The sequence below is a fragment of the Antedon bifida genome, chromosome 2, assembly GCF_963402885.1.
Source record: "Antedon bifida chromosome 2, ecAntBifi1.1, whole genome shotgun sequence".
Classification (NCBI taxonomy): Eukaryota; Metazoa; Echinodermata; class Crinoidea; order Comatulida; family Antedonidae; genus Antedon; species Antedon bifida.
Window position 1 is genome coordinate 32,220,247 of NC_136227.1, and position 23,375 is coordinate 32,243,621.

Below are 23,375 nucleotides of genomic sequence, written 5' to 3' on the forward strand. Positions count from 1 at the left end.
CACATTTCAGATAATTGATGAGTTCTCAACATGATCTTGATTAAAAAAAATTGTTGATTTGACTGTAATGCAAAAAGGCAGTGTCTATGCTAGGCGAAATTACAGTAAAGCTCTGTCTACACTAGTTATAAAACATTGACATTTTTTGTCACATAAAAATTTGATAGTGTAAAGGCCCATTTACACTAGAACGATAAATCGATAAACATACATTTTTCTTGCATAAAACAAAGGAAGTTAGATAAGTTTTTGTTCTAGAACTATAGGATAATCATTTATGCTGTCTTTGATAAAAATGATTTTTTTTAAAAATCCAATCAAATGACGTCATGATCAGTAAAAACAATAACATCGTTGAATTTTCACGATATTATTGCTCTTAATAAATAAAATTTCTTTTTGAACAACCAAAAAATAATATAAGATAACTAACAGTACTTTTCGAAACCTATCAGGTTTCATTCTCAACTGGCGTTTCGTCGTCTAGCGTTGTTAATCCCATGACGACGATGAGTTGGTATAGCGCGTCCAAAAGGGCGTGCCCTTCTTCTCTTTCTTCAATAGTTGATCATATATGTGTGACAATTCGTGGGCTCCTTCATCTCTGTTCATGATTTTTCCATGTTTTCTGATGTTGATCGACTCTTTTATTTGCCTTTTTTGAGTGTTGCATTCTTTCTCAAGGATAGCAGCGTTTGAAACATACTGTAAGTTCGCTTATATTATTTTTTGGTTGTTCAAAAAGAAATTTTATTTATTACCTATTCCACAACCAGATGAAATTCTTCCAACATTATTGCTCTTATCAATCATGACGTCATTTGATTGGACGTGTGAAAATATAATTTTCATCAAAGGCAACATAGATGGCTATCCTATAGTGCTAGGATGAAAACTTTTTGCATATTTAACAAAGCATTACTAACGTTACATACAATGACAATGACTATTTGGTATTCTGTATTTGTGCTAACTTGCATTAATATAATGTATGTTCCAGTTATTCCCTAGTTACTAAGAACCTAGCTGTTTTCCTCTTCTTCTTCATCATCATCTGTCTTTGACTGCGCTCCCATTAGTTGTCTCTGTACTAACTTACTGTATTTACCATCTAACTTCAGTAGCTGGTTGTGAGTTCCTTGTTCAGCTACTTTCCCATTCTCCATAACTATGATCTTATCTGCATTTTCTACTGTGCTTAGTCTGTGGGCAATTATAAGTATTGTTGTGTCTTTCGCATGTCCGTAAATTGCTTGTTGAACCTAAAAAACAAACATTTGCTTTACTAATAGAATAATAGATAGATTTATATAGCACAAATAAACAATGTTTATATGCGCTGGACAATAAATGGAAGAGAACAAAGAGACAAAAACACCAAGCTAGCTACAATACCGGAGTATGAGGACACACCATCACCGCTAACTGGGGATCAGTGTGTAAGTACCCCAGTTAGCATCGGTTAAGTCAGAAAACAACAACAGGCAAGAACAGTATAACCCTTATGCAGGGGAAGCCACTCCTATTCATGACCCCTTTGTTGGATCCGTGAAGGTTTGTTTCATAGGACGGTGTCCGCTAAACAGGGGTTCTACGTAACTGTACTACCATAAACAAACTCTTGTCTTGTGAAATGAGGATTGTTAAAAATATAAGGAATAGCTTTTTGGGTCTACAGTACTTACAATGTGTTCACTCTCGGCATCAAGAGCACTTGTAGCCTCATCCAGTAACATCACTTTTGGCTTTCTTATCAGTGCTCTGGCAATGGCTACTCTTTGCTTTTGGCCACCTGATTAAAAGAACCACGAGAGAGGGGATACAATATAAACAAATATAATGTCAGAAAATGTTTAAATCTAACAAGCAAAACAAGTCTGAGGTTATGAAGTACAGTAGCATTATCAAACTAAAGCTCTGTCTACACTATCAAACATTATGTATGTGACAAAAAATGTGATGTGACCATATATGGACTTGATGACATATCTTTACCATATTTGGCACATCACACTTATTTTTTCAAACTAGTTTGATGGTGTAGACAGGGTTTTAGATGAGACTCTTATTGAACAATGGAGAGGGTATAAGAAGGAACTAAAGAAAGGGAGTTAACCAAAAGTTGCAATGAATTATTTAGTGAAACTCTTCCACTCTGGAAAATGGTCAAATATGTAAAGTTATATAATGCATATCTTTATTGTCTGAACTAGCACTTGTTCATGTTATAGCTTGAGGAGAAGGGCTAATTAGTTCAATAGCGAAATCAACCCACCTGAAAGTTGTGTTCCTTTTTCTCCAGTTTGAGTCTCATAACCTTGTTTAAGATCTGTAATAAACTTGTGAGCGTTGGCAAGTTGAGCCGCAAGTTTCACTTCTTCAAAGTCATGATCAGAATAAGCATAGCTAATGTTCTCTCCGATTGAACGGTCAAACAGAACTGGTTCTTGTCCAACCATAGCGATCTAGAAGAATTCAGAAATTATAAAGTTGATTTTAGTACCTTTAAATCTATTTACAATACAAGAAAAGGCAACTAAAGTTCTGTCTACACTATCAAACTAGTTTGACAAAAAAAGTGTGATAGTGTAGACAGAGCTTAAGAGAGTCTAATACCCCTTTCACATCATCTAGAAACTCCAGAGTTTAACATACACCAAGACATCAACATATTGTATGTTGTGCGCTCCACATGTAAACTCCGAAGTTTTACTACCCGATGTGAAAAGGGTAAAAAGTCAGTCAAGTATTAAAATAGCTGTTCTTTGGATACCTTTGAATGCAGGAAGTTGTGGTCGTAGTCTTGTACAGGAACTCCATCTAGAAGAACCTCGCCTTCCAGCGGTTGATAGAAGCATTCAATGAGTGACACACAAGAGCTCTTACCACTTCCACTGGATCCTACCAATGCTACAACATCACCAGGTGTGACTTCAAAAGATACATCCTGCCAAATATTTAAAGAATGTGTCGTTGAACACTGCAATAGCTTGTGCTTGAATTAAGTTTTAAAAAAAAGTACATTCTATTATGAAGTACCCCACCTTCAGGACTCAAAATAGTGTAGAAATAGGGGTTTGATGTAGTGTTAAAACATACATTGTTCCTCTTCCGGCCCTTAAAGGGTCTTTCACACCTGTTCCGGTACAGTTCTGGTCAGCCGCTGGCAAATCAAATTGAACGTTTTGTTTTCAAGATGCTCCACATGGCTATGCGCCAATCAATATGCACGTAGCCGCGTAAAAACGAAACATTGACGTTTGATTTGATTTGCTGTAGCCGGGCCAGAATCGTACCGGAACAGGTGTGAAAGACCCTTAATAGGAGTGTCCACCAAAAAGGGGATTCTACTGTAGATCCATTTATCTCAAGTTTCACTGATATTCACCTGCAATATCGTAGCATCTTTTCTTGTGGGATATGCAAATGAGACATTCTTGAACTCTATATGACCTTTTAGCTCCTCTGATGTACATCCATCCTTGTTTATGTCTCTGTCCGGTACATTGTCCAACATTTCAAATACCTTCTCAGCTGCTCCAGCAGCTTGCATTAGGCCGGTATAAACATTAGAGATGTCCTAATAAAGAATACAGTTTATAATGTTATTACGAATTGTCAGGAGATTTTGTTATTGCTTTTAAAAAGGCAGTGCACTATGTGTTTACATACCTCAAATGCAAAGGCCAACTCTATCTGGTAAAGAATGAAGGAGACGAGGTTACCAGCTTTTAAGTACCCATCTATGACAAGATGGCCGCCTAGATACAAAGTTACAACTGTGATGGATAAATCAAACATCTGTGAAAAGAAAAAAATCATAAATTTGCGATTTAAAATATTTCATAAAGCATTATAAAGCCTTTTCTACACTATCAAACTTTATGTGTCAACAAAATGTGATGTGCCCAAATATGGACATGATGATGTCATATCATTACCATATTTGACAATATCACTACCATATTTGACCATAAATCACTACCATATATGGGCAAATCACATTTTTTTGAGAAGATAATTCACCTCATTTGTTAGCATATACCCTGAGTATGCTAACGCTTCTTTTAAGTTGATCTTGTACGTTTTTTTCAATTTATTTGCGTAACGTTCGTTTTCTTGTTTCTCTGAAGCAAAGCTTCGCACGGTTTTCATCGACGAAATCACTTCTTCAGCAACGTTGTTTGCAACGGCCAGTGAATCCTGAACGGCTTTTGACAATTTCTAATAAAAAAGAACGTAATTTAAGCTTGATTTCCACCATACGAATCCAACGTTTTGCAAAGAAAAAAATCACGCTTTTCCACTACAAAAGCGAATAGTTTTCATGAATAATACCGCATGTCTGCCAAGCTTTTTGATTCGCATTGAGCACTCATGAATGCGTCATAACTCATTTCCTGAGTTCTGATTGGTTGCGCAATGTTTTGCTTTGCAAAAAGTAGAAACAATCCGAACTACTAATTTTCAAAGCTTTTTGATTCGCATTGAGCACTCATGAACGCGTCATAACTCATTTACTGAGCTCTGATTGGTTGCGCAATGCTTTGCAAAAAGTAGAAACAATCCGAACTACTAATTTTCGAAGAAAAAACTAAAGGAGAGAGGGATTTTGAAGATGTAAACAAACTGACAATTTTGAATTGGCTTGAAGAAATTCGCCTTGTGGAAATTAGGCTTTATACAAAATTTTATATACAATTTTTTCCCTATAAAATACACTTTTTTTGTATACAGTAGTGTTTGATATTATTGTTAATCTAAATATAATACATTATTAATAGGAACAATAATAACATTAAAGCATAATTGTGAATACATTAAAATAAGTCTACAATAATTAACATATAGAATACAATTCCTACTATTTATCTGCTTCATTAATATGTATAAATGTAAATAAAATTCATTACAAATAATAGTATTTTATAAATCAATTATTTAATACCTTGTAGTATTTTCCATAAATTTCTGAGACCAATGCAATGATAGGTATTGCAAGAAGTGTTATTAGTGTAAGCCGCCATGACAACCGTATCATCATTACGGTAAATCCGGTAATCTTGACTATACTACGTAAAAATATATTAAGATTCAAACACACGGTATCGCTCATTGTCGATGTGTCGGAGGTCAGACGAGAAGTGATATCTCCTGAAAATAAGAATAAATATAAAATACATATTTCGACAATATTTTTGTCTATAAAAATCATATCACATAAATATAATTTGTGTTTCCCAATAACTGCAGATATACAGTACTGTAATTAATATTGTGCAATTTCACCATAGATACACAGATACATACAATATAAACATAAAAACAATTAAAAAACAGTACAACAAGACTCGAGTTAAAAAAGTCCCAAAAAAGTAAAATTCCATCGGAGTGCAGAACACAGAAAAACAAATTACACAGTTTCATACACAAATTATAAAGAAGAAATTAAAAATCAATCAATATTCAATATACTGTATATGAGTATAGTCCCAGGGGCAAGATTAAATTTTACATAAATTAGTGGGTGGCTTATATTCCATCAACAATGGACTTAGCAGTGTCTTATTTCAGACTAAATTATGGTTGGGGGGGGGGGGGGGGAAAGTTATATATGGTAATTAAATAAATGTAAAATTTCTTACCAGTGTTAGTAAGATCAAAGAAACCAATGTCTTGCTTTGTGATTGAAGTGAAAAGTAGATTACGAACACGTATGTTTAGTCTCGCCATGGCAACCTTAAACAATCCACCACGTATCCCCGAAGCAATTGCACTAAAAATATACAAATGATGTGAAGTTGAAAATATGGTAGAACTACTGTTAAGAGGACCCAACCAAGTGTCCTTTTAATAGGTGTGTTCCCTGAAGTTGGTTGTACAATGTTAAGCTTGGTTCCCACTAGGATGCAACGCAAGAACATAAAGCGCAACGCAAGAATATAAAGCACAGCGCAAGCAAGTTGACCAATCACAAGCGAAAAATGGGATAATCCATCCCTTGTGATTGGTTAAATTACTTACGTCATTGCATTACATCCAAGTGGAAACCAAGCTTTAAATATTGCTCTTTATTCATTGCACAGGAAAATGTCTTCTTAAAAGGGAGTGTTCCAACAAAGGGGTTCTACTGTATCAAAATTAGTAAAGTTTTAATTTTTAAATACTTTACCCTGCAAATGATATAACAGCCATGATGATGATGGCATGCATGAACTCTGACACGTTTTCATCAACGACAATTCCATTGATGACTTCACCAGTATAGAATGGTAGATAAATTTCAGCTGAAAAAAAAGTAACAAACAAATTTAAAAGAATTGATGCATGATGATCATAACAAGATTCAAACCCGGAACTTCTGCTTGAAATGCAGATGTCCTAACCATTAGACCACTCAGGCTTTAATGGTATTGTTCAAATTTGATTTGATAGCAACTAAAGCTCTGTCTACACTATCAAACTAGTTTGACAAAAAAGTGTGATGTACCCCGATATGTTAGTGATACGCCCAAATATGGTAGTGATATGAAATCATCATGTTCATATATCACATTTTTTGTCACATAAAGTTTGACAGTGTGGACAATTAGGCCTTAAAAATATAGAGCCTTAAATCGCATTTATGAATGGTTGGGATTTAATTAATCTTTATATAGCATGCATTACCTACTGATGCTCCAACCAATGCAATAAACGCAACCACGATAATTGGTAAATCAGGTTTTGAGTACGAGAAAAGACGAAGCAACGACGCTTTGGATCCCTCTTCTGTATCTTTATCCGATGATGATGAATCGGAGGAGGATGATGATACATCATCTTCCTCAGACCCATTCTCCTCTATAAGGCTTGTATGTGGATTTGTATCAGAATTAATAACAAGAAGTTTTATAGTATTTCCTGGTGTTTTTCCTGCAATTTGTAATAAATTCCAAAATACGTACAATAAAATTGATCCGAGAATTGTCCATGAAAATAGTGTCCAAAACCATACATGATGTGACATATCTGGGACTTTCATAGAATACAAAATAAGTTTAATGCCAGCGTAAAATATGATTAATCCTGCAATCGCATTTATGAAAGGTTGAGTTTTAATTAATCTTTGTCGGCCATCTTTAGGATTGCGTAAGAGACCGATAGAACCACCAATGATGATGGTCCCACGCAGTATCCCTAATAGGCATAGATCAAAGAAGTTGGTACTGAATGAGTAGTTTGGATATGCCATATCAAATTTGTGGAATCCATGAGAGTATAGGAATATTGTCAGGAAAATGTCGACAACTGCCAAGAACGCTACGCCTAGAACTTTTATATGCATACTGGAACATTTACTGCAAAAGGTTTCTGAAAAACAAAATGAAACAATTATTTTATTGTTCAGGAGTTATTTTATTGTTTGAGGAATTTGAGGGGTATTTATTTGAGGGCGGCAGGCATATTTTTTTGGTGATGGTAACATTATAGGCCTAATATACTCAAATAAATAAACAAATTAAAAACTGATTTTAAAAAATTATACAAGGAGTATACTATTACTTTATCGTGCCTACACCCATAATACACAGGGAAGAGTGTAATTTGACTCTTTCTTCCCTTGAAAAATACATAAACCTGACATTTGTTGCTAAGGAGGACACTAACTTTCTTTTTGTAAAAATTTGAGTGAGTCACCAACACTGTGTTGCTGTCGAGTAAGTAAGTGGACACTACACACTGTTTAAATTGTAGTACACAGTTGGGTAGTATTATTACTAACTTGGCCCTAGCCTAGAAACTGCGTATTCACTTGTTTAAAAGGCCTACAACAGCTGAAGCCTAGCTGGATATCCACTGCTAGTATTATAAATGTATTTTAGTTCATTATACAAACCTCTTAATGTAATAAAAAGTTTAATTGTTATTATTTATTGTTCTCAATTTAATTTATACTGCAGCTGCTGTCATTCTTGACTACTGTACTCACTCCAACTGAAATGCTGCCACCTATCGGTTGTGTAAAAGAAACTTGTGATGTGTAGAATGAACAAGTGAACAAGTGTGATGTACACAAATGGTAGTGATATGCTGAAATATGGTAGTGATATGACATCATCATGTCCATATATGGGCACATCACATTTGGTCACATAAAGTTTGATAGTCGTAGAGCTTTATGTTGTATAAATGCTCTCCGTTTCAAAATGCTGTGCTCTAAACTAAATACTTTTTAAAATATAATTTATTAAAAAAATCTCTTTTACCGAAATCCACTTCTTTTCACTCACTCTGTTTTCACAATTAATCTTACACAATCCCAATTAAATTAAATCATAGACTATTCTTTAGTCCATGATTAGAATTAAATCCCAAATAAAATAGTGGCCATTTATTGTACATTTTTTATACAACTTTGTAAAAATAAATACTAATTTATCTAAATAATAACATTTTTTTCTTCCCTTGTGGTAAACCACCATTTATTAATTTCCGACAATTGTATACAATGAGTTGGTATCAACACAATGCTACAGAATAATTATAATATACTTATATATTTAGGTATTTATTATTAAATAGTAAATTAAAAAACATAACAGAATGCAATAATTTTATACTTAGAAAAGTAGGAACATAAATTATGGAAACACAAAAAAGTGCCCTTTAAATAGGAATACCATGCAATTCTATATAGGAATGTAACCTTTTATAAGGGTATGGCTTAATAGGGTGTACTGGGTGTCCCCTGTATAGCGGTACATGTCTCCTTATTAGGAGTGTGATCTTAAGACAGGTCAACTATATTCTATCCATTTTACAGTTATTAAGCACCAAACATTTCACAAACACTTAACTATTATCAAATTACTGTAGTCTGTAGCAGTGGCTATAAGCACCCACTGGTTTTTGGTACCCCAGAGCATGGGCACTCCTACCTGCATTGGAGTGTTAAACCAAGGGCTTTTGCTCCCTGCATTACACCACTGGACTGTGGTATGTTTAAAAGCGTACTCTCCTAACACATATTGCAACATTATACTAATAAGACATACAGTAGCAGATGGTGGTAAGTTTATATATAAATATTAAAAACGATTTAAAAATACAGTACATCGTTTCTTTCAAATTTTGAGAGGGAAATCCTTTAATTAATATATCTTAATAAACCTGATTGTGTAATTTTCAGAATAAAAAAATATTGTGTATGCAACATCTGCTGATTTCAGATTCATTCTGAAATCAAATTATTCTATTCAGCTGAACTGAATTATTTATGATGTTAAAAATCGTATTTTAGTAAAATAGAATATGAAATTTTATGAACTGTAACATCAGTATATTTTATAAATTGATATCGGTTGGCCAGATGATAATATACCAAACATGGGCATACTATTGGCATTATATTATCACTATATATAAGGTTGAAACTGCAAGGTGGGCTTTCATTCGGAATGCTACACATCTACAAGTGCTTTTTTCAATATGATGACCTTTGAACTTCGACATGCTACATGACCCTGCATACCAATTTAAGTGTTGAATTGTGTGCAGTGAATGCAGAACATGGTAGTATCAATGGGCAACTGCACAGCCTGCAGTAAAGAAAACATTCTAATTACTTAAAAAAGAAGTCATATTGTAGCAAAACAACGTACTTTAAACAAAGGGATATCTAAATAGTGTATGTTATTGTATTTTATATAGGAGGCAATATACAAATTGTATTTAATACAGTAGAACCACCATTAAAGGGACCAAAAAAGTGTCCCCTTAATACAGATATCTAGTGAATAAGCATTGGCTATAGTTTTAAAACATATATTGCAGCAATATTTTTACAGATTTAAAGAGAGATCTTTAATAACAAAACATTAAAAACATCTATGCTCTATTTATTTAATTGCAAGCATCTGTATATTCAAAATACTTCCTTATATGGTCAAATCTATAGACAGGCGATACATTTTTATTTGGCCTTTGTTAAAAGCTAATTTGAATATGATATGTATCATCAATACTGACACTCCTATACTTACGTTTTATTTCTTACATTAAATTTTCCTCAGCACTATCTACACTAAAAAGAGATATATTAACAGTTATTAGAAAATTCAAAAGATGGATATAAAATATTATTTATGAAGTATGGGAAAACCACCACAATTGTACATTGCATATTTTGCATGCTAATTTTTTGTTTTCACAATTTTTGTGCGTTTAACACAAGAAAATTATGTCATGCACCAATTTGTTCATTTACCTTTAACGTTTTGCACACCAACAACACAAGTGATTGGTCTAAAATTCATCTCTATCAATATCGATGGCGTGATAATTAAAACGTAAAGAAAAAATATTGTGGAGGAAATAAATAAATTCAGGTGACCAAGAATGATAAAAGACAACAATCATGAATTCTAATTCTAATCATGCATAAATTAACATATTAATCATAAACATATTTTTTTAAATCAAATTAATTTTTAACATTGTAAATACCATTCATAAAAAAAATGTATGATGAAATGTTACCGTGGGACGCACAAAATCTACTGGTCTACAAATGGCGCCCTCATATATTAAAGTTTTACCTAACAAAATGTTTCCTCACTTTGACTTGCTGCGTTCTGCCATATCGATGGCAACCATGTTTTTGGACGCAGTTATTAGGTGGATGAGACTGATGAGCGCTTTCAAAAGCATGATGGGTAGAGAGATGTACATCAGCAAACGATAAAGACCCATGTCAAGTAGTACTGAAAAGATAAGATAAAAAGCACATATACAAACTGATTGTGTTTGAAAAATGGGCGGTCACACACATACGACAGTGGCGTATCTAGAGTGAATGGTCAAGGTGCATGGTGACCATCTTTTTCTCAAATGGCATGGACTTTTGTTTTCTGTAGAATTCTATATAGTATATACAGTTAGGGGGAAAATGGCAAAATCAGCACTGTGGTCATGTTACTGGAATTGTCAAAACAATATAGGTCCTAGAAAGTATGAAGCCTTTTGCCATTTTCCTCCTCACTGTATATATATAATCCCATGGGCCATTGGTATGAAGTTTGGGGAAATTATTAGGTGGTGGGATTATAATTGAATTGTATTAACAATGGGATTTTACCAGAGTCTTATTTATCTTATATATAAATTAGCATGGGATTATACTTGGTCATATACAGTATTATTATTATTAGATTTCTATTAATGGAAAAACCAGACAATTTATTTTTCGCAGACGGGTGTTCGGTACTTACGCTTCGGTCCTTCTGCAAAGTAGAGAAGATAGAGCATTCCAAAGAACATTTCGTTTCCACAGCACATTATGAACAATACCGGCTAAAAAAAACAAATTGATCGGAGATTGGCAATTGACTGATTGGTAATATAGATTATTGATTGTTAATTGATTAGTCAGTAATTGATTAAAATTAAACTGATCAAAGATGTTCCTTTATATGAACATTTATCAAAATCCTTTATTTTGGTATTGTGTTTTAGTGACTACAAATCATCTTCATTTGTTTTATGGTAATTTATGAAAAAATTACAAAAATCTATCATTTTAGTGATTCCGATATTTTTACAATCATTACCATTGTTATTATTTTATTTGTTAGAATAAATCACCACCATACCTTTGATGTATAATAAATGCGTAGAATAGGATTACCAGAAAGGTCAATCAACTTGTGGCTCATCCTTCCCGACAGGTTTGACCTTTAAAATAACAAAAACATATTATTTCATATATTTTTTACCAAGATATTAAAATTTGAATACATTGGTATGAATGAGTAATGATAATTAATGAAACAGTATGAAAACAAGATGACATTATGATATTATTGGTTGCCTTGGGTTGTATACAACACTATACGATTGCAACAATGGTTTGTTCAACCTTTTCATTTCATTTATTTATTTGACCAACAAAACATAATATACAATGTACAAAGATGAATAGGTCAGGGACTGCTAAAGTAATATGTCGATTACTGTAACTACAAGAGTCAGCAGTCCCACAAGACTCCACTAATGAGTAAGGCCTACAGTAGTCTACACTATAAACTTTTCTTTGTAAACTCTGAGTTTGCTAATATTTGGAGAAGTTTTATCTCATGCATGTCTACACTATAGGGGTGGATCCAAGGGGGGCTCTAAATTTCGCAATTAATCAAATTAGGCTCAGCCCTTCATTGCACCATTGGCAGGCCCTGTGCCTGCTTTAATTGTTTGCATCATGACAACAATTTGATTTATTGAGGTCACAGTTTGTCAACTGTTCCACACTATCAAATAGATTAGGTTTGGCTGCTGTTATGCCCTGGGTTTATCTAAGACAAACTTACTGATGTAGATGAAGCCAATGGCTTGCAATATCCAAGGCACAGTTCAGCTGGAAGAAGAAGTAGTAATCGGGATAGAGAACTGAGAGCCCAATACAGAAACACATCAATGCTAAACGATCTGTTAGCTGATCCAACATTGCTCCAAATTTTGTACCTAAAAAAAAAGCATTTTGAGGTAATTTAGGTTTTTGTGTGTGGAAGTAGAATTTGTGGGTTTATTTTTAATTTCTTGTACTGTAGTATATTTTGATTTATTAATTCTATGTACATAATTACTATGTATATTTTATATGCAAATGACAATAAATGGAAATAATTTTTCACTGATGAATGAAAAACAACTGACGAATAAGAGGTCCAGCACAGAAACAAAAAAGAAATATATTTAAGATATACTTTGATTATAATGTCTGGCTGCATGCCCATCAAAAGCATCAAGGAAGCCACTGAGCAGATAACAAAAAGCTGTTAATATGTAGTTTGTTCTCATGAAGTAAAAAGCCGCCAAAGCGAGAACGATTCTCATGTAACCTAAAAACAAGTAGAAAAAATAATTTTCTGTTAGTTATATAGCCATACATGTTATAACGGTCACTGCATGGCATTATTAGATGAAAAAATGGAAAAAAATAATGTTTTCACTTATAAAATGACAAAATAAATGGTTAAATTCAACCAAAACCTGGCATATTGGCTGGCAGCCAATTTGACTATTTATTTTTTGCTTTAAATTACAGTTTTTTAGGTAAATACATTTTTTTTTCTCATCCAATTTTTGGTCAAAGTGGATAACTATTAGTGACATTAAAATGGCATATTCAACAAAAAAGTTTTAAGAATTATTTTTTCTGGGGGACAATACATCTTTAATAAATTATTCTAACTAGCTCAGTCTACCAGTACCAGGGCAGGGAGTTGTTAATTATTAATATCCCTGGTCATAAACAAGGGCAAGGCCTAGCTCTTGCTAGAGGAGCCTAGATTCAGGCTTTCTTTTATAGCATTTCAAATATATCTTTTGTCGAATTACTTATCACGATTACATAGCTATAATACATCTACCTACCAATGATATTTGGTACGAATAAAAATACGTTTTCAGTCATTTTGTATTGGTTTGTTGCTGACAAAAACACAAAATCTGCTATCTTTTCTCAACATAAAATTTGTCGTAATCAAAATAGTTCGCCCTCAACGTTTCACATGTTCAACGATATAGGTGGTAGACTTTACAACCCAAACGTAAAGTGCTTAAAAACGAAAGTTAAGTATTTTTTGCAATCTAATTCATGCTATCTTCAAGTTATAAATTCAATTTAAAGTTTTATAACAACAAAATACCAAATATATATATATAATACCATCAAAGTTTTAAATACCAAATCGGAAAAACAGAATCAAGTTCTTGCCTGCTGAATGCATTCCGAGCATGCGTAGTGTGCATAACAACATCTTTAAAAAATGGCCGTTCTTCTGTGAAATGGAAGGTTGGCGAATTTCTAATAATTGGTGGAAATTTAGCCATCTGTCTCTGCAATTAGCTGTTGCAATAAAAAACGAAGATGCTGAACAATTTATAGAAATATATGATGACGTTATGCCAAAGAATTTGACCACTGAAGAGGTTTGTATTTGGTTAAGCCACCCGGGCAGGGGCGTTCAGTTGGAGAAAGAAGGGCGGTGCTGCTGCTGTTTTTGGACGTTTGGTAGTGGTAGTTCTGGTGTAAAGTGAGTGGGAGATGATCGGAAGGACTTTGGGTGAATGGTAGATTTTGTGGCTAGCTTTAAGTCTATTCATCTATAATTAAACTGTTGTTATTCTAAAATGAATCTAAACATCTGTTTTGATTAAAATCAAGGGTCGTTGTTGTTTGCAATCCAAGGTTAAAAATTTAATAATATAATTTTTTTATTATAAAAAAGTATTGAACTGATCACCTAGGCTAGGCCTACAGTTATTTATAAATAATAGTCATACTACAGAAAGAATCCTAGGTTACTCTACCATCCTATGTTATTTTAATTTATTTGACCTAATAATTATAACACTGCCATTGGTTTTTTGTTTGGCATTTTTTACGTAATTAAAGTATTTTTTAATTGTAAAGATTTGTGATGTTTTTTTTACTTGACTTTTTATTAACTTTGGTTTACTTTATTTTCGCCATGAAAAAAACAATTTTTAAAACCTTTTTTGTTAAATAGGCCATTTTAATGACACATTAACATTTACTTTTTTACCAAAAATTGTATTGAAAATTATTATTTACCTTATAAAACGGTATTTTTAAGGAGAAAAAAAATAGGCAACCGAAAGCCCATTGTCTGAAAGTGATGGGTTTCTTAAATGTAATTTATTGTTTGAAGGTATGTGTGACAAAATAAATATGTTTATACACAGTTTGCAGTACACCATATGTGTTAATGTAATTGTGTTTTTTGTGTCTTTAAATTTGAAATCCTCAAAAGTAACGTTATTGACTACAAAATTCAACGATAGTTTATTTGATTTGTTTGTGTTTTAGAGGACAATACTATTTACAGTTATTTGATGCTTTCATTTCGTTTTTTGTTCCTATGTTTTATATTTCACAACATACTGTATAGTACAGTACCTGTTTTTGTTTTAGACTCTAAATTCCACTATTTCCAGCATTTTAATTTATGTTTTATACATCTGAAAGTATGATATAATAGACAAAATAGAAGCAAAACACATGATTTACACAAACTATGGTAATCTGCAGTATTATCCTAGCCTAGGCTTAGATTTAATTATAATTTATTTTTATAACATTGAATGTCATCATGATTATATAGTGCATTTTAGTCATGTGTTGAACAAGAGATGTAAATTTGTTTAATTATGGTTGTGTATTTGTTACTTTTTAGAGTAACTGTAAACCAATTTATATATTTAAAATCATACTATAATATAAAGTTATTGTATGTCGATTTAATGTGACATGAAGTCTGATAATTTGATGTTCATTGGCTATCATCCAGTTAGTTATGATATACGCACAACATCTGCTGGTGTTATAAGGTTCATACAGTTTGCTGTCTAAGAATTTAAAGCCAAATCAAAACGACAACGAAAAAAAATCAAAGAGTTATCTACTGTTTGGCATTTCTCAATACATTAGCAGAGTTACAAACTTGTGGTGAAATATTGGAAGACATACAATTTTTATTATGATGATGTTCCAAGATATAATAATATACAGTAATTTGCATAATTTCTTAAAATTATCTGTTAAGTGTTAAATTACATTGGGTTTTTATTCCAATTTGCAGACTCTACTACGGTTTTAGGTACTTTACTTGTTGCTGTACTCACTCTCCTTGATCTTTCCATCTATTCGTCTGTGTGTCTGTCGTCTGGGGGAATCGCCCGTGTGCCTGACGGGAGGTTAAGCTTGCGAGGGGGCCGGCCCAGGTTTGTGAATATTGTTTCTTTGTATAGCATGGAACGGAATGCGACTAGACATCGGTCTTTAGAAAAGGTTAGGCTTGCACCTTTATAAACTATTAATCTCCATTTTTCCATTTCAGCTTGGCTTGGTTTAAAGAAACTTGACTAACACTGTATTATACAGTATAGTCATTGCCAGAATTTTATCTTTGTTTTTAGGGTATATGCATGCTGTTGTATGGGGCTAAGATGGAGCCAAAGGCACCCAAACTTTCTACAGTAGTTTAATATTTTAAGACCCTTACATGCACCTTCGTTATCTCCACATGGGCGGATCCAAGGGGAGGGGGCAGCCAGCATTGTAATGCAAAAGATAGGACACCAAATTAAGCTCAGCCCTTCATTTCACCATATTTAGGCCCATTTCAAAATCATGAATCTGTCAGATCCACTCTATTGTATTTGGTTTTAAAGATCTTGTACAGTAACCCATGTCCTATTTATAATTTGGTTCTTAGCTAAATTGATTATGTTTTCAGTAAATTAATTTGTAAGTTCATTTTAGTTGTATACTAATACTACTACTGTATACCTCCATGCTAATATTAACCTTTTTTGCATGATTGAACACAATCATTTTCATAAAGCTTGCCTGAATCCAGGCTACAACTCAACTATTGTTTATTTATTCCTGATAATAAACATAGTCAAATTTAGAGCTGTTTTGTAGCTTGAATTACATGTTTGATTTCACAGATTGTGTAATGATGATGTACTTGCATGCGTTTATATAGTCTTCTTGTACACTCGAAACCCTTTCCCAATACTAGAATTGTTTAGAGTCTAAAAGGTCCTAAATTTGTTTATCTTTATTAAATGTATCCTGAAAAAAATAACCCCAGGTTGTCTGTGAGAGTTGACTAAATATACTGTAGAACCTTAACATCAATTTTCACTGATGACATACATTTTTTAATTTTACCGATTTTTACTTAAATCTTTTCACAAATGTTCATTAACTTAATAAACTAATCATGGATTTTTGTTACTAATTATTTATTATGTAAACAGTTTTTGGTTTTTTTTTTAATGTTTTTTTTAATTCAATGTTTTTTTTTTTGGGTTTTAGTAACATCTAAATTTTGACATTTATTCACTTTATAATTTTATAGAACAGCAAATAATGCCAAACATGAAAGTTTTGAATGAAATTGTTTTTTTTTTTTTCTTTAGGTTGAAGAAGTTAAAGAGAAAGCTAGAGAATTAGCTAGTCTTCCTGATGTGGACTTCCATCAATTTGAATTGCAGGTTCAAAGTTATATCGTTACACCTGATTCACCCGCAGAACCTGTCCAACCTCTGAGTAAATCTTGCAGTAATAGCAACTTGGATGCTTCAGAGCCTCTGGGCCCTAAAACTGTTCCAATATCTGACAAACCCATCGTTGAGAATGATGTTCGCATAAATCACAAGAAATCGTCTCTCGATCTTAAAAACTCTCTTGATTTGAGTGCTCGCGAACGACGCAAACCGACTGAGGTTCGATCAAGCATACCAGGTCCGCAATTTGTTGCATCGGAACCTAGCGAAATATCGCTTACGGATAGACTTAATTTTTTACTTTCTAGTGAATGTTTGGACGATGATGAACATCATTTGACAGAGGCATATAATAAGGTTCCTTTTGTGAATCATGGAGATTGTCAAAATGCGATTAATTTTACCTCAGATGAATCTGGAGACAGCCTGACATTTAGAGAGAGGTCAAGCTTAGATGACGTTAGTGATTCAGAGTCACCATACACTAACTGTTATGGACATTCTGAAGAATTAACAATCTCGGCTAAATTATCTCAGAGGAATCGTCAAGCGCAAAAGAGTCGCTATCAGCAATCCTCCTTTGCGTTGGTTACTGACGTAAACAGAAATCCTAAAAACAAAGTTGGCATTGACAATGAACAGGTAAAAAACATTCCTGAAAATACCAGGAAAAAAAAAAAGAAGAAAAAGAAATCAAAAATTGCAAAGATGGATGACCATTCTGAGAAAACGTCAAAGGTCAAGGATGATGTATCTACAGGTATTGTGTTTGATGTCTTCACACAAAATAATGTGAATAATAAGGGTACTAATAATGAGCTAAAGGAATCGTTTACTGATGAGACATTACTTACTGAATTCGGTTTAAAGAAGATTGATAATAATGGCGTTGAAATCGGTATTGATGCGATGAAGCATGTTAATAATATTCAACCGCTTCAAAACTGTGATTCTGATTCTGATGAGTTGCGAGAGATTGTTATAGATAAAATTCCTGTAGTAAACAACTGCACAGAAAGAAGTAGTTTATGTAGTGACGATACGTTGAATCGACGTTACGATACGTTTCAACAACCTCCGTTTGAATATCCGCCAAACCCTGACAAACTCACTAAATCAGCTATGTCGTTGATTGATGATAAAGGCAGCAAAGAGATTGAAATGCAAATAATGTCATCGTCACTTGAAACGCCCATTCAGGAAGATCCCAGGCGTAAAGTACAAACTGAGTATTACTCTAGCACAACTGGAAATTCGAGAGATTTGAAATCCATTCTAAAATCCACAAGTAGTGGTGTTTGCGATGATAATGCTAAAATTCCTGCGGCCTCGCTTAAAGGGCGCCACAACGATGTTAGGTCTCTAAGCAATAACCATCACAAATTGTCGGATGAACTTACCGCCGATACAGAAGGAAACAAAAAGAAGAAAAAATCTAAAAAGAAAAAGAAAAAAGGTAATTTATTTTATACTAATATGATAATATTTAGGTGCTAGTCTTTAATTAAAAGCTAAATAAAAATATATATACCGTATATATATATAATGTATGCCACTGCGTAAATTTTGAATAATATAATTAGGCCTAGAATGATAAAAACAAACTCCAAAAATTGTGAGGAATTTAGAAGTATTTTAGCAGAAGTGCAACAAAACTATAAATAAATTCATTAATTTGTTTTGTCAGAAGATGATACTGCTGAAGAGGATTCAAATGGCAGGGAACCAGAACGCAAACTTAAATCTGCATTGGCTTCCAGGAAAGACACAACCTTTGACCCTCTTTTAAGAGATTACCCTATAGACCAAGAAAACGAACCCTATCTAAGAGCTGATGACATTCGCAACATTGATATAGGAAGTAAAAATTGTCGAACGAAAAAGAAACGCGAGACTACTGCAACTCCAAGCATTATTACTACTAACCGCAATGCACATACACATGGTCGTAGTCAAAATCATGAAAATATTAAAAAGAGACTTCAAGAAAAATGTAATGCGAAATCACAGAGTGCAATAGATAGACACAATGACACAAATCCAAAATTGAATCACATAACGAGTGGAGTAGTTACTAATATCAATGAAAATAATAAAAAGAAGGATGAAGAGAAAAAATCTGGTAATGACGCAAATGAATTTGACTGGATTATAGATCCAGAAGCTTTGTGTGTACTAGGGTTGACAAATAACAACAACAAAGATAAAAAGAATCCGAAAAAGAAACGTAAAAATGTAGATGAAAAGAAGAATATGAGTAATGAAGATGTGACTCACAGTGATAGTGAAGTTAAGGATTTAAAAGTTAAGCAATCTGATGCACAAAAACAAACTGATAATGTAATAAGAAAATCAGCTAGTTTTGATGTAGATGAGAATGCATCTTCATCAGATGAAAACAATGATGAGAAAGAGTTCCAAGTTGTCGAATCGAAGAAAAAGAAAGCTGCGAAAAAGCGCGTAATCTTTGAGGATAAGTCCGCTTCTTTTCCGCGCAACACGATACCGACGTATCCAAAAGAAAAAGGCTCGTCTTATTTAGCATGTAGTAATTTGAGAAAGTGTAAGAGTGAACCAAATAACATGACTCTAGTGCAAGATGATGCTGAAGCCGTTTGCACACATTTTGGGGGAACTGGCACCAGCAGTGGCAGTCAGTCCTCTGCCTCCTCTATCAGTACTGACCCTCCAAGTTCACAGTCTTATATAGAAATGAATGCAGTTCCACAACCCAATACGGAACCCTCCCCCCAATTTGAATTCTCATACGCAAGTAAAGTAAAAGGTGCTAGTCCAAAGAATGAACAAACAATAGCCAACAAATTGGCATTGGAGGATATTGATCAAGGTCAAAGTTCACAGGATATTGATAGCGTAGTAGAACTCGCTGGTGAATCAATGCCTGTTGTACAGTGTACAGAACAGCCTAACCCAGCCAAAGAAAATGTTAATGAATCCTTGCAGACAACCTTAACTTTGCATAATGAACCAGCAGATATGGAAAAGGTTAAGAATTCTGTTAGTCCTAGAGTATTATCAAAAAATGAAGCAGAACCAGAGATAGCCTATAACCCAGTTAAAAAGGGTGATAAACAGAAAGATGTTCTTGTAAATGGCATCAATACCGAATTAATAGGTAGCATGGGTGATAAGTCTTCCAAATTGCCAGGCATTAATTCCGACTGTACCAGTGGTATTGGTATCACGTTTGGGTCTATCGTCTTTTATAATGATAATTCATTTTCATTAGAAGATGATGATAACGCAGCAAGTCATAAGTTGTCTGAGGGTGTTAACCCAGGCTCTGCTAGCCCTGTAGACAAGTTAATGGCAAGTGTACAAAATGCTACTGCGTATCGCACTCAACCATCGAAAGTAATTACTTGTTCCGCTCTTGAGAATTCAATAGTACAGACTGAAGCACCCAAGAGAGGACGTTCTGTTAGAGAGGTTTTATCGTTAAATAATAGCGGCTTGTTCAATCATCTAACTATTGCAAAGTTTCTACAAAAAGGTGAGTTGTTTAATATGTTTTCTAATCTTGTTTTTTTAAAGTACCACAGATACAGATATGTTCTTCCTACGTAGTATTTTCTTTTCATTCTTTATTCTTACAACCAACAGTGCAAGGCACCAATTACACGTTGATGCATTTAAAAACACAAAGATAAAACTTAGTTCTCTTTTATACAGTAACTCGTATATATTTTTTTAACAGAGTGGCAGAAGGTTCTAGAAGAGGACGCCAAGAATCCAGGGCGTGTTGTGTACTTGAAAACAAACTAAAGAGAAAAACCATTGGGAATAATTCCATATAAAGTGCCTGTTTAGAGTGAAATATTGTGCAACTTCTTCATTTTGTTTATAAATTATATCCCCTTGAGAAGTATGTTAAATAGGGGCTTATATTTACAATAGTTCTATAGGAAAATAGATGGTACTTTGCACATGGTATAAAGATTGCAATAATAAGTTTCAGTTCACAAATTTATTAAAATGTTACTATCCACACAGCTTTAATTTTTTTTTCCCTTTTAAAATGTTAGCATATGTTTTGTCTCGCTTACCCCACCAGGACAATCAAATCAATTCATCTATATACCTCAAACATTTTTTTTTTTATCAGTGCAAGAAAGAGGTGCTTTGTTTATTATAGGATTTTGAAATTTAAGACACATAATTAGAAATACAGTCAATTATTTTCACTTTTTTCATCATCAATATACTTCAAAATATACATACAAAATTATTATAGTTCACAAGATAGGAGAGATATTTTAGATGGAGATTTTTTTTTGTCATTTATAATTAAAATTGAAAATCCATCCCCACCCAATTGAAAAAGAAAAGAAGAAAAATGTTAACCTCACCTGTATGGATAAAAGCTGTGATTATCACAAAATGTGTGATATTAATTTTTAAATACAGTCCAATTTTATATATAAAACACTATTCGTAAGTAAGTTTTGAAGATGTTCACCAATACAATGACGCCATAGTAGTATTGTTTCACACCGTTAAACCACCTTTTTAAAAGCCCAAAAATATAATTCGTTGAACCATTGATATTTATATGGCCGAACTGCTGAATAATAAATTTCCATTTTCTTTCTTTTAATATCAATTGAAATCCATCTTGTCATCTTTACCATATTAAATTGTATTAATTGAGGCATGTGTACCAGTATCTGCATCAATGTGCCTACCCTCCAGCCTGATGGTGCTAAATATTGCATTTTCAAATTTAAGACACAAACTATTTTCTACATCTCTCTGCTACAGCTACATTTTAAATAGAAGAAATCAGTTTTTAAAACACCTTAATAATATTTTGTGTGATAAACTTAAAAATAGTTCTTAAAAATAAGAATGCACCGATTGTGTTAGGTAATATATGAAAACTTATGTAATAGGATCAATTATGAGCCAACAATTTCATCTTGGGTCTTCATACAAAATTACTAATTACGAGAAAAAAACATGCTAAATCGCATAAAATGCTACATAACAATAGTTTGTAATAGCAAAGTGTATTGTTATAGTAACTCCTTTGTACTGGAAAAAAAACAGTAACAACCTGCTGTTGTTGCACCAACAGAGCTGCCTGCTGCAGTGATCGCTGGTGAAATGTGTGTGTTAGGCTTAAGCTCTGTCTACACTATCAAACTAGTTTGACAAAAGAAGTGTGATGTGCCCAAATATGGTAGTAACGTGACATCATCTTGTCCATATTTGGACTCATCACATTTTGTTGTCACATACAATTTGATAGTGTAGACATAGCTTTAGACTTGGTTGGTACAATATACCTTTGTGTACGAGTAGAACCTAGAAGTCCAGTTCTAAATATGTCCGGTACAGGCCAATCTTTGGAGTTATATTATAGATAAACCAACTAAATTTGATCTTTTGGTGTAAGTGAGTTGTAAAGTACAGTTTATCAACTTACAGGCCTTATAATTAAATTATAGTTTAGTTATAAATTGAGTTGATCATAGGATGTATTTTTTCTAGTAAAATATTTGATGTCCATTAAAACCTGTGTTGAACCTATGCAGAATAGGAGGATTTAGACAATTTGAAATCTACATTTCAAACGGATTGTTTTTTTATATAATTTGTAATTATTTGTACTTCGAAATGTGTAGATATAGGGACTGAATTCTCGAAAAGGATTGATAGAAGAAAATTGTATATAAATTTCTCTTGGAAGTGTTAGATAATGCAGAATAAAGGATTTGTTGTGCAATTTGCTTCTAATTAAAAGTGTAATTAAGGGTAGAATTTTGCCTCATGAATACAAAATTCCAAGTTGTTTAAAAATAGCTTCTTATTTCTAGTTAAAAGAAGAAAATTATATTTGTGATGTTTCTTTGGTGTTTTTAGTTTTTTTTAGTTTTTGGATGTTTCTACTAAATATAATTTCCAAAAAAAAATTTAATATATTAGAAGACTATATAATATATAGTTTTACATCGTATACCCTATCTCTTTGTGTTTAATTTAGATACAAATTATTATGTAAAAAAAAATACTAGATTTAAAATCTTTAAACATATCAATTTTTGTTTCAATTGTATTATCGTTTGATTTAGGTGTATAGCAATTCAAATTATTTTTCAATTTTTTAATACATTTTATCATCAGTATTTTATTTTCTTAGTTTAAATTTTAGGTTGATAATTGTTTTTTTTTTGTAAATTAAAAATTTAATTTATCAGATGTCCTTATAATAGGGTATTCCAAACCATATTTTCCCTGGTTTCAGCACTGGTAGATGGGCCATATTGGTA

General features: G+C 32.9%; 3 protein-coding genes across 9 annotated transcripts in view; 1 reads left to right on the forward strand and 2 right to left on the reverse strand.

The window, feature by feature from the left end:
* LOC144834680 (CDP-diacylglycerol--inositol 3-phosphatidyltransferase-like) overlaps positions 1-13,556 on the reverse strand; it is a 107,577-nt gene extending 94,021 nt beyond the window's left edge. Inside the window, exons 1-9 of one of the 4 annotated variants that reach the window (XR_013610995.1) lie at positions 13,414-13,556; positions 12,744-12,878; positions 12,348-12,501; positions 11,634-11,715; positions 11,253-11,334; positions 10,601-10,745; positions 10,250-10,300; positions 10,026-10,066; positions 8,448-9,581 (exon numbers count right to left, since the gene is read on the reverse strand). Coding sequence is in view for 1 of the 4 variants with exons in the window: in XM_078689575.1 (XP_078545701.1) it covers positions 10,036-10,066; positions 10,601-10,745; positions 11,253-11,334; positions 11,634-11,715; positions 12,348-12,501; positions 12,744-12,878; positions 13,414-13,453 (669 nt within the window). In the remaining 3 variants the exon portion in view is untranslated. Of the gene's footprint in view, positions 1-8,447; positions 9,582-10,025; positions 10,067-10,249; positions 10,301-10,580; positions 10,746-11,252; positions 11,335-11,633; positions 11,716-12,347; positions 12,502-12,743; positions 12,879-13,413 lie in introns of those variants that run through there. The other 3 variants (XR_013610994.1, XR_013610996.1, XM_078689575.1) reach the window with 3 other exon arrangements.
* Positions 517-7,924, reverse strand: LOC144834674 (ABC-type oligopeptide transporter ABCB9-like). Its single transcript, XM_078689564.1, has 12 exons — positions 7,880-7,924; positions 6,670-7,353; positions 6,173-6,287; positions 5,646-5,776; positions 4,949-5,154; positions 4,027-4,224; positions 3,673-3,801; positions 3,389-3,580; positions 2,774-2,947; positions 2,276-2,465; positions 1,686-1,792; positions 517-1,262 (listed from the first exon to the last, which is right to left on the reverse strand). Exons 2-12 carry the CDS (start codon positions 7,325-7,327, stop codon positions 1,023-1,025), a joined length of 2,340 nt encoding a protein of 779 aa, XP_078545690.1. The 5' UTR covers positions 7,328-7,353; positions 7,880-7,924; the 3' UTR covers positions 517-1,022.
* Positions 13,557-13,759: 203 nt separating the features above from the next.
* LOC144834678 (uncharacterized) lies at positions 13,760-23,056 on the forward strand. 4 transcript variants are annotated; one of them, XM_078689571.1, is made up of 5 exons: positions 13,760-13,971; positions 15,645-15,853; positions 16,996-18,538; positions 18,770-20,596; positions 20,801-23,056. In XM_078689571.1, the coding sequence occupies exons 2-5, from the start codon at positions 15,815-15,817 to the stop codon at positions 20,866-20,868; spliced, it is 3,477 nt and encodes a 1,158-aa protein (XP_078545697.1). In that variant the 5' UTR covers positions 13,760-13,971; positions 15,645-15,814; the 3' UTR covers positions 20,869-23,056. The 4 variants fall into 4 exon arrangements, with proteins under 4 accessions (XP_078545697.1, XP_078545695.1, XP_078545696.1 ...); XM_078689573.1 differs by lacking the exon at positions 13,760-13,971 and adding an exon at positions 14,051-14,075; XM_078689569.1 differs by lacking the exon at positions 15,645-15,853.
* Positions 23,057-23,375: the final 319 nt, after the last annotated feature.

Excerpts from the sequence above, each read along its gene's own strand:
- LOC144834674 (XM_078689564.1), bottom strand. The coding sequence starts at position 7,327 with ATGCATATAAAAGTTCTAGGCGTAGCGTTCTTGGCAGTTGTCGACATT. Across the intron at positions 5,777-6,172 it reads GCTGTTATATCATTTGCAGG|TGCAATTGCTTCGGGGATAC; the intron begins GTAAAGTATTTA and ends GTATATTTTTAG. Across the intron at positions 2,948-3,388 it reads AAGATGCTACGATATTGCAG|GATGTATCTTTTGAAGTCAC; the intron begins GTGAATATCAGT and ends AATATTTGGCAG.
- LOC144834678 (XM_078689569.1), top strand. The coding sequence starts at position 13,777 with ATGCGTAGTGTGCATAACAACATCTTTAAAAAATGGCCGTTCTTCTGT. Across the intron at positions 18,539-18,769 it reads TAAAAAGAAAAAGAAAAAAG|AAGATGATACTGCTGAAGAG; the intron begins GTAATTTATTTT and ends TTGTTTTGTCAG. Across the intron at positions 20,597-20,800 it reads TGCAAAGTTTCTACAAAAAG|AGTGGCAGAAGGTTCTAGAA; the intron begins GTGAGTTGTTTA and ends TTTTTTTAACAG.